The 10,758-nt window shown below is 43.0% G+C and overlaps 1 protein-coding gene across 1 annotated transcript; it reads left to right on the top strand.

Annotated features, from left to right (window-relative positions):
• Nucleotides 1-851: 851 nt before the first annotated feature.
• Nucleotides 852-10,747, top strand: dync2li1 (dynein, cytoplasmic 2, light intermediate chain 1). The gene is made up of 13 exons (XM_084470440.1): nt 852-924; nt 1,012-1,141; nt 1,216-1,250; nt 1,410-1,479; nt 1,853-1,941; nt 2,148-2,355; nt 3,666-3,734; nt 5,179-5,256; nt 5,717-5,796; nt 7,179-7,249; nt 7,453-7,550; nt 9,097-9,189; nt 10,613-10,747. The coding sequence occupies exons 1-13, from the start codon at nt 911-913 to the stop codon at nt 10,673-10,675; spliced, it is 1,098 nt and encodes a 365-aa protein (XP_084326566.1). The 5' UTR covers nt 852-910; the 3' UTR covers nt 10,676-10,747.
• Nucleotides 10,748-10,758: the final 11 nt, after the last annotated feature.

Raw genomic sequence — 10,758 nt, 5'->3', positions numbered from 1 at the left:
GGGAGGAGGTAGGAGACGTCTTTAAATGGTTAGTGGTAGATGAGGGACCTGGGGAGATATGAGGGTGAGTTAGGAGACGTCTTTAAATGGTTAGTGGTAGATGAGGCAGTAGGGCCGAGCTCCGTGAGTGATCACTGCCTTCTGTGTAGTGATACACTCCACACTCTTCCTGCTCTCTGCAATTTATCAGCCAACCTCACTCTCTCACTCTCTCCTGTGTATCTCTCACTCAATCAATACATGTTCCACAGTTTCTGTTTTTCCACATTCACACCCATCCGTTCCACTTTTCCCTATTCAAAATAAAATTTTGTTTGGTCATGTCCTATTCTCATTCTTGTGAGCACTCTTTCCTCCCTACTATTTTTCCTTTTAACAGCATGCGCACACACATGTTTTTGTATATTATAACTATTTATTCCAGTGATTTCTCTACCATCTATCCTGCCACTTTTTTATTCGTTTTTTTTTTTTTTTTAATTGCTTTAACTTCGGCTTTCCCAAAAGGCACATCTATTTTATTGTTACTATTGTTGCTATTTTGGCATTTTTGGGCAGGAACCCAGCAAAATTTGACTCCTGTTCTGTGTAAGCTTAGTTATGTCTATGAGAAGGTCGTTCAAACTCTGTATACTTTGAAGGGCTGCTAATGAGTCTACACATAGCACTACTCTATCTGGTCAGACCTCCTCCACCCGCTGTAACCCAATAATGATCCATAATGATGATCCATAATAATGATCCATAACGATGATCCATAATTCCCAGCGACGTGAACGCGTCATAACGCGTCCCTCACGTACACGTCATCATTCTGCGCCGTAACTTAGGCAACGTTAGTTGTATACGGGCTAGTGTCCACTCACCCGTCGGTCCATAGGGGAGGTCTCCTGGATTAAAATAAAAAGAAATGCGCAAAATAAGGTAAAATATTCTCTGGTATTCTTTTTTTCCCCCCCATACGATATGCTAAAATCAACAACACTACAATGTTTGCTCCGCGATCCTCAGCACGAACACGCTGTGGGAGCTGGCGGCGGCCGAGGTCCAGAGCCGGGGCGGAGACCCCGGCGGGGACCGCGGTGGAGGCGATGGAGCTGTCAGCCAGAGGACCGTGTTCATAGTGGGGAGCAAGACCGGGGTAGGTCACAGTGCAAGAGGAGTCCCCGACACAAGCCGACCTCCACGTTAATCAAAGTTAATTTTGCTTTTCAGGGAAAAACATCCATTCTTCTGAGGTGCCTTGACAGGTGAGTGGTGCGGTGACCCCAGGGGACCGTCACCCTTTATCGGATTTAACATCAGCGACCTGAACCAACAACCTGTTGTTGTTGTAAACCAGACCGTGAGTTTAACTCCTGTGCGTACATACAGACAGAGGCTGAATATTGACTGTGGCTCTCCACTAGGGATGAAGCCACCAAGCCAACGCTGGCTCTGGAGTACACGTTTGGACGACGCGCCAGAGGACATAACACAGTAAGGTCATTGTTTAGTTCTGCAATGGCTCTTTGCCTCAGCAATATATAGCAACTTATTTGTGTTTAAGAAGAGCTATTTGAAGCATTTTATGTTGGTTGGTTATGTGAACCCAAGGTATGTGTAACTAAGCAAATCTTTTAAGGCAAAGATCTTAACAATGTGTCACCCGCACCTGCAGATTTTATACATTGGTGAAGGTGAAGGCTTGAACGTGTGGTAGCCTTTATTTTGAGTGGATCTGCATCACTTCCATGGACTGAATACATATCTGCAGTACATAATTCATTCCCCAAGGTATAATAGGTGTGTGTGTGTGTGTGTGTGTGTGTGTGTGTGTGTGTGCGTGTGCGTGTGGTCATTCCTTCTCCAGCCCAAAGACATAGCTCACCTGTGGGAGCTGGGCGGGGGTACCTCCCTCTCGGACCTGGTCCAAATCCCCATCACTCCTCTTAGTTTCAGGTAGGTCCAAAAGACTGCACCTGTGAATTCATAATGGTTCATTTAGTACTGTCTGGCTACTTCACAATGAAACCAGACACATTTGGGTTACCTTTAATTGTTTTATCTACATTTTGAGATTCTGTTTATTCTATATTCTTAAAAGTAAAACTGAAGATGAGCCAAATAAAGCATTTAATAATGATTTGACTATTCTCTCCTACTAGATCTCTTTCTCTCATCCTAGTCCTGGACTTGTCTCAACCCAACAGACTATGGCGGACCATGGAAACCCTTCTTCAGGCAGCACATACTCAGCTAGTGAAGGCCTGCTCCCAGACTCAGTCCACAGGAAAGGCCCAGGCCCATGTCGGGGCCAAGCACCAGGCCAGCAGCTTTCAACCAGCAGCGCGAGTCCTGCCCAAAGATTATCCTGTGAGGACTGATCCATTCATCCACTATGATAGACGTATGCACAATATTATATTTATAGTTTAACTATAGATGTGTTGATTATGCATATTATGCTTTATATATATATATTTTTTATACATGAACTGAAAACACCAAAAGGTGAATAGATTTAGTAAGTGAAAGTGTAGATTCAGAAATAATTGCGGCTCTGATCATAGTGTATGGTCTCTGATCATAATGTATGGTCTCTGATCATAGTGTATGGTCTCTGATCATAATGTATGGTCTCTGATCATAATGTATGGTCTCTGTTGATAAATCTATATATCAAAGACAATTTTTTATTTGTGACAATTTTAGTATTTTTACATAAATAGTTTGATTACACTTTACATGAAGTGAAGCTGTACAACTGAAGACCTCATCTTTATAATTAATCTACAATCATGTAAAGAGAGATCAGGAAGATGCCATCAACCGTTTAGTTTTAATCAAATCATTCAAAATTGAACATATTTGGTTTGTTTTGAACAGTAGCACACTGCGAGGATGAGTTCAGTTTGATGTTCAATATTCCTCATTTTTGCTTTATAGCACAACGAGACACACAATTAGTTGAGAGACGATTTATTTTCTTTCTTGGCAACACATTGGACAATGTTTATCACATTTTTCCCACAGTACCACACAATGTTCTGCGCTATTACATGAACAAACGCATAATAACAGTCAAGCAGTTAGGAATACTGTGCATATGATAATGTGATCAGACACAACGAGACACTCAATTTGTTATTTGTATATATATATATATATATATATATATATATATATATATATATATATATTGTAAGAAAGACATATTTGTTTGCGAAACACTGAATTGATTTGGTATAGGCTGACTTAATATATTGTAATTGATATAATATATCCAGACAGAACACGGTTATGTTTCACATTGGTGCCATCATGACTGATCGCTTACAGTGAAGCGCTTCTACCTGGCCAAGCTCGGTTTGGATGGCGGTTCTGCGGTTTTGAGGGCGTCTTTCTGATCCTTGGCAGATGGGGGCTCGTGTTTTTTTTATTCAGAGCCGATAGAGAGAGCGCTCACTTCCTTTTTCCTGCCAGTCATTTTTTTGAACATCTGGGGTGCATCCACATCTTCCCGGAATGGCTTATTTTAGTTGTGAATTAAGCCATAACACAAGGTACTGACAATCATGTCTCCGTCAGGCAACAGGAAAATGTATGTACAGAGAGTGTTGTGTCTCTCTAACGCAGCAGGAACTCGTATATAAAGACAGTTATCTGTGGATCCTTCTCAACAGGACAGAGAGCTTCTGAGTCCCTTTCCTGTTCCTCTGCTCATCATTGGCAGCAAATATGACCTTTTCATGGTGAGGTCCATTCGACTCTGCTCTTCCCTACTCCACTCTACAATACCATACTCTAGTCTTCTCTTCACGACGAGTCTACATTGACACCTACTGCCCAAAAAGTGTTACCACTGTCTGGGGAAACAGCCGCATATACTGTATACATCTGTCTAACATCTGTCTGGGAACAGGCCAAATATCTCATTAGCATACACCGTCCTTTCGGTGGAAGATCATCCTGTTTTTTTCACCTACTTTTCTGTCAACTGTCAATGTCTTTGTAAACACCTGACTTCAAACATGGTTGTCTGGTCTCTAAGCTGAAACAGGCATTGATGCCACAAACCAATTACAACAGACTCACCATGTATCACCTCAACAGGATCCCTGTGGGACCCAAAAGTTGATGTATGAAAGTGATGATAAGCCACAATTCAGTCACAGGGGCGAGCACAACACATAGTATGTACGTTTGATGTCTATATGAAAAATACTACTACTACTAATCATAGTTTATTAAGAGGATCCCTGATTTGGTCAATTCACTTTCTTTTCTAACCTCTAGCTATTTGACAATGACCTTTTTGCGACACTGAATGCCTCACATTCACATAAATGTTCACACACACAACGGCAGTGCCAGCTATGAGGTGGAAGTCATTTGATTCTGACTGTTTGCGTTGTGTGTCTTGTAGGAGCTGACTGTTTGTGTTGTGTGTCTTGTAGGAGCTGACTGTGTTGTGTTGTGTGTCTTGTAGGAGCTGACTGTGTTGTGTTGTGTGTCTCGTAGGAGCTGACTGTGTTGTGTTGTGTGTCTCGTAGGAGCTGACTGTGTTGTGTTGGGTGTCTTGTAGGAGCTGACTGTGTTGTGTGTCTTGTAGGAGCTGACTGTTTGTGTTGTGTGTCTTGTAGGAGCTGACTGTGTTGTGTGTCTTGTAGGAGCTGACTGTGTTGTGTTGTGTGTCTTGTAGGAGCTGACTGTGTTGTGGTGTGTGTCTTGTAGGAGCTGACTGTGTTGTGTTGTGTGTCTTGTAGGAGCTGACTGTTTGTGTTGTGTGTCTTGTAGGAGCTGACTGTTTGTGTTGTGTGTCTTGTAGGAGCTGACTGTTTGTGTTGTGTGTCTTGTAGGAGCTGACTGTTTGTGTTGTGTGTCTTGTAGGAGCTGACTGTGTTGTGTTGTGTGTCTTGTAGGAGCTGACTGTGTTGTGTTGTGTGTCTTGTAGGAGCTGGTTGTGTTGTGTGTCTTGTAGGAGCTGACTGTGTTGTGTTGTGTGTCTTGTAGGAGCTGACTGTTTGTGTTGTGTGTCTTGTAGGAGCTGACTGTGTTGTGTTGTGTGTCTTGTAGGAGCTGACTGTGTTGTGTGTCTTGTAGGAGCTGACTGTTGTGTTGTGTGTCTTGTTGGAGCTGACTGTTTGTGTTGTGTGTCTTGTAGGAGCTGACTGTGTTGTGTTGTGTGTCTTGTAGGAGCTGGACTCTGATAAGAGGAAGGTGGTCAGTAAGACGTTACGCTTCATCGCACATTATTACGCAGCCTCTCTCATCGTAAGTACCCTCTCACGCGTCACGTGTTCATCCAAAGGGCTCACACAAGGGTGGTCTGTTGCCATGGCCATTTAATAAAATAATCTTAGAGTCAATTAATCCAGTACTTCATTAACAGACACTCATCCTTATCATATTAATTACTCAAGTTAAATGATTAATAATAAAGAGAACACATGATTGATCAAGATGACATAATTAGTTGCCACCCGGAGCGGCGCGTGGCTCAGGAGGTACAGCGGGTCGGCTGGTAACTGGAATGTTGCTAGTTTGATCCGCGGCTCCTCCTTGGCTCCACGGCTCGCGGTGTGGGAATGTGTGCATGAACGGGTGAATTTGAGGTGAATGTTAGCCATTATTGTAAAGTGCTTTGATTGGCCACTGGTTAGAAAAGTGCTGTGTAAATGCAGTCCATTTACTGTAAAACCCCCTACTGTCTCCTCCCCTCCTCCCCGATCAGCTCACTAGCACCAAGTCAGAGCTGCAGATGTCCAAGACCAAGAGCTTCTTCAACCACCTGGCCTTTGGCCTGGAGAGAGGGTGAGGGGATCCACACTGCCCACAAGCTAGGGTAGCTTTGTATGCATTCTGTCTGATGCAGTGGGGTATACTACGAACCTCACTGAACATACCCAGGCTTTCTTGGGAAAACCTGGATCGACAGAGACCCAACTCGCGATCAGAGTTAAATGGTACTACGACGCTCACTTAGGATTCGATTAGTCAAGCCAGGTTTTCTGCTTTAGGTTCAACGCGCGTTCACGTGAAAGGGGCGTTTATCGCGTCATTTTACTCACCTTTACAAAATGGATAGAGCAAGAGCAGTCTATTTCACTCAAGAGGAACAGATAGTCATAATTAACTCCTATGAGGAGTTAAAAAATCTGATAACAGCCAGGGGCAACACAATTACACATACTGGCTAGGGAGGCGTGCTGGCAAAAAATAGCTGATCGTGTAAATTCCTATAAGTGAAAGGATTTTGCATATAGTCTATAAAATAACTATGGCAAATTATGAATTGTTTGCCATTAATCCCAATAGAGTGATGATGATTTCAAAATGCATGAGCAACGTCCAACCTGCCTTGTTCTATAATTTAGGGAATTCACTTTAAACACACCCTATATAAGAAATGTATCGCATATGTTTTGAACCGCTGTGCGGTAGCGGCGGTGGCGTAGTGGATTATTATAAGACCTGAACGCCAGCGACCGGGGTTCAAATCCGCCGGTCCAGCACGGCCTTGAGAACATGGGTTCAAGTTCGAAATAAGCACAAAAATATAATTCCATAACCTTTAGTGAATAAGTATTCCATATGACATGGGACTTTTTAAGCTTCACACAAATGTGCATCACTTGGGAGATGAACCCTGCACGCAGAAATCCAAGACTGACGCGCTACCTCCACTCTACCACTCTCTGACGGAGACACACTGCGCAACAGTGAGCACTGTCTACATAAGGTCCAACGAGGACGATCACATAGCCAATACCCTCTGATGAGAACCTGTATCTCTCATAAAGAATAATTCTCAGGCAATGCCAAGGGATCATATCTGTCCCGAAAGACCCTCTGTCTCCGGAGAGACCCCTGTACGATGTGGGCTCCGAGGTCCATGGGGAAAACCCACAAATGGTGATGACATTGTAAAAAGAGGGGCTAGGAAGCTGCGCACGCCGATCTAACCCGATAGACTAAACTGAAAACCTGCTCCCGACCAGGTTTGGTTGACAGCATAAGTCACCATGGTGATACAGCGACGCTAAAAGAGAGCAACTTACGTGTCCCGGCTAACCCTGGCTTTGAGCGCAACATACCTCGCTAACCCACTAATCGAGGTTCGTAGTATAGCCCACAGGTGTCGTGTAGGTGTCATGTTTTTAACGTGTGTTTTCCATTTCTTGTTTTTCTTCTAGAAAGTCTGTGTTGTTTGACAGCAGCAAGCCCCTGGTCATTCCCTCAGGCTCAGACTCCTTCATCCAGATAGGTAAGCTCTGCCCCCCCCCCCCCCCCCCCTGGTGGTCAGTGAGTACTGCGGGCAATAGGCTGTAGTATGCCATTACTGTTTTACAATCACAAATAAACAGTGATGTTTTGGTTGCCAAGCCGAGATACATATTGCTGTTATTATGAAACGGCTATTGATGTCATCTTACAGGATGTTTCCTTGCTTTATGTGACTGTTGCTAGGCTCCCCTCCTACAAGTGATGTGGATATTGGTTCTCTGCATGCTAAAAGCCCCTTGGACCTTTGGAAGAAGGTCTATGAGACGGTGTTCCCTCCAGAGGTACTGAAATCACATGTGGTCCAGAAATAAAGCTGTGTCTTGTATTCCAATTTTTGCGAACCCAAGCTGTCGCTGTGGCTTATCGGAAGATTTTGCAAACATTTAGATCGAGGATTTGCTTTTTTTTGTGATTTGCGTGATAAAACATGAAGTTCTGAAGGTCACAATGTAAAGCTCATATGCTCATTTACATTAGAGGTTGGCGAGTAAAAGTTTTAGTTTTCTTCAACCATCTTTGTTTCAGGGACCATGTACAAGATAGATTAGTTACATCGTGCAAAAAGTTGTAGATGTACCAGAACCAGGAAGGAAGTTTTCCACAATGTGGTCTCAGGCCATGAAGGATCATCCAAAGCCTTGTTGATAAAACTACACTACTGAAACGATGACTAAAACAATCTGCGCATGTCTATTTAGGTGATGTCAAAGTGTATTCATGATGCTTAATGTAGCTCCAGCTTTGCTGAATGCATGGTGCTCCCAGGGCAGGGTGACCCCATGTTCTGGGGGACAGGGGACACACCTCCTGGGGTACATACCTTGGCACGACACCGGCACCCGGTCGCGGCCCCAGGGTGTTTGTTTAAATGCAGTCGCCCATCAACAATCAGCTTTAGTGTTGTCATATACAGGATATGTACTTTAGTAGACGTGTATTGGGTCAGTTCAGTCTTATTAATAATGAATGCACTGAAAAATAAGTTTCACAAACACATTTCTGATCCACACACAGATGTGTCTTGTTTTAAATAAATGTAATATAAATCCATAAATATATGAATTTAAAAAATGTTTGCAATTTTCATAAAAAATGTATTTGGATGTTGTTACATTTATATACAAACTGTTAAACTTGAATTTACAAGACACTTTTCATTTGTGAACTTGTTTGCATTTGTGTGTGAACTGGTCTGTATTTATATGTGGATTTTTGAGACTCCTGACGTAGCTGGATTCACAAATGCATTTTGTTCAACAAGGAACTCTCTGTAGCCAATCAGATGCCTCCCTTGTTTTCAGCCAATCACATGACTGCAGTCCCACAGTTTTTGAATTGTCGGTGCCGTTAAAGTAGTAAACGATTATTAATGCTAATTTAGCGGCACAGACAATCCAAAAACCCAGTCGATACTAGATGGAAAAAGTGTGTAGTTCAAAATGTGACGCAGCTTTTACTTTGTCGCCACCTACAGAGTTTGTTATGTACGATCAGTCTAAAAACCCCATGTTATTTCTGGTTATTTCCCATAGACCTCTGAAGAATAAGTCCCGCCTCCGAGGCTCCCGGTTCCCTCCGTCAAATGTCTATGGGAAATAACATGGGCTTGAATGATCGTACATAACAAACTCTGTCGGTGGCGGAGAAGTAAAAGCTGCATCACATTTTCAACTACATCCGTTTTCATCTGGGTTTTTGGATTTTTGGTGCCGTTAAAGTAGCACTAATAATCGTTTACTTCTTTAACAGCACAGACAATCCAAAAACACAGTCGAAACTAGATGAGAAAACGTGTGTAGTTCAAAACGTGTTCGTTCTGCTCTACAGAGTATCAGTGAGAATAAGGAGCTGAAGGACCCGGCCAAGGACCCCCAGTACAGCGAGCCCCAGATTGACTCCATGAGGGCCCAGAAGGACCAGGTAGGTCCAGGGGTCCACCTGCCCTACGTCACTGCAGCATGGAGGCTTCAACCAGGGAGAGGATCAGACTGTTATCCCTGTTTAGGAAAGAAGGTTTTTGGGAATAATAAGTATTGGTCAGCTTAAAATTAATTTCTTTAAAAAAAAAAAATGACATTCAATTCAATACATTATTTTAATTGGTTGCAGCTCCAGATGCGCTGATAAGCCTCTGTTTGTGGAACACAACATAGATATATTATTTAGCAAACCGTTTTAAGAAAACTAGAGCCGTGCATTTTCTGTAGAAAATACATGGTGTTGCATCTGAGTGGTCTCTGACCGGCCTGCCTCTGTTTTTAACCAATCAGAGGCTGAGCTTTAGTCGTTACAAAACGGGGCCGGCCCTGTTAAAACCAAAGATGTTCTCGTAAGAAGTTACAGCACTTGGCTGAACATCTGAAGCGCACACCAGGGGCCCAATAGAGCGTTGACAGTGTGAGGTTAGAGTTGCAAACTGCTCCTTGTGTACCAGGCCAGCTACGTTCACTCATTCAGCCTTGCATTTATATATTATATTTTAGAGACCTTTCAAGGCGAGAGAGATGTATCTTAGATGCTAAATATTTTCCTGTTTTATTCAAATGACACCTTTTTAAAGAAACCTGAAGCCATTCAGGAGGGTAACCGTTGCTACCAGCTGTCATATCGCGTGACGTCAGTGTTAGTGCAACCGCTCCAAAGAGGAGGTCCTCTCACATCCATCGATTGTGTTTTGGAAACTTGGTTTGAGCCCAATAACCCGTAGATTAGAGGTTCTGCTTTCACACAGACTGTTTTTACATCTGCAGGTAATGTCACCGTCCCGGGGGAATGCATCTCTCTCTGTAGAACAGCTCTGGTTCCACTGGTCTCCCCTGAGCCACCGAGCAATGCCCCTGGCAGAGACACAGGAGAAGGCTCGGGCACACCATTGGCTAACTTCAAATGGATGCGTCTACTTAGTTTTTTGGTCACCCTCTTTATAGCTCCAGCATCCGTTGTGATGGACGTGCATACGTTTGGCTTCAAATGTGGAATTGCTGTTTTTATCTGAGAGCTCAGATGTTTCCCCCTATAGTCAGAGTTACCTGGCACGTACCAAAACACCTTGATCCCCCTCAATGTCGTGACCAGAACCGGGAGGCTCACTGAAACGCATGAGACATTAAACGGCATTTGTTGCTAACTAGAACGTTTTAACTTGTTAATGTTTTTCTAGGTTTTGTTGAGGGTTACCGTTTTCTAGAGTGTGGTTGAGCCGGAGCTCAACAGAAAATAAGATGATTTAAATGAAAAAAATGTGTAACCTTTAAACTTCATTCAAGTTTGGAAAGCATGGTTTTACATTAGTTTGGATAGAATTATTGATTAATTATTATCTTTTTTTCTGTGCTGTTCTCAGGAGTTGCATCAGTACAGAAGAAATGCTGCAAAGTCATGGAAAGAACTGGAACTGGATACCTAACACATACAGCGACACACACACACACACACACGTATTATTTCCTAGATTATATATACATAGAGCATATAATTTATATTTATACT

Source organism: Micromesistius poutassou (genome assembly GCF_964030765.1).
Source record: "Micromesistius poutassou genome assembly, chromosome: 7".
Classification (NCBI taxonomy): Eukaryota; Metazoa; Chordata; class Actinopteri; order Gadiformes; family Gadidae; genus Micromesistius; species Micromesistius poutassou.
This window is presented reverse-complemented; position numbering and strand designations above follow the sequence as displayed.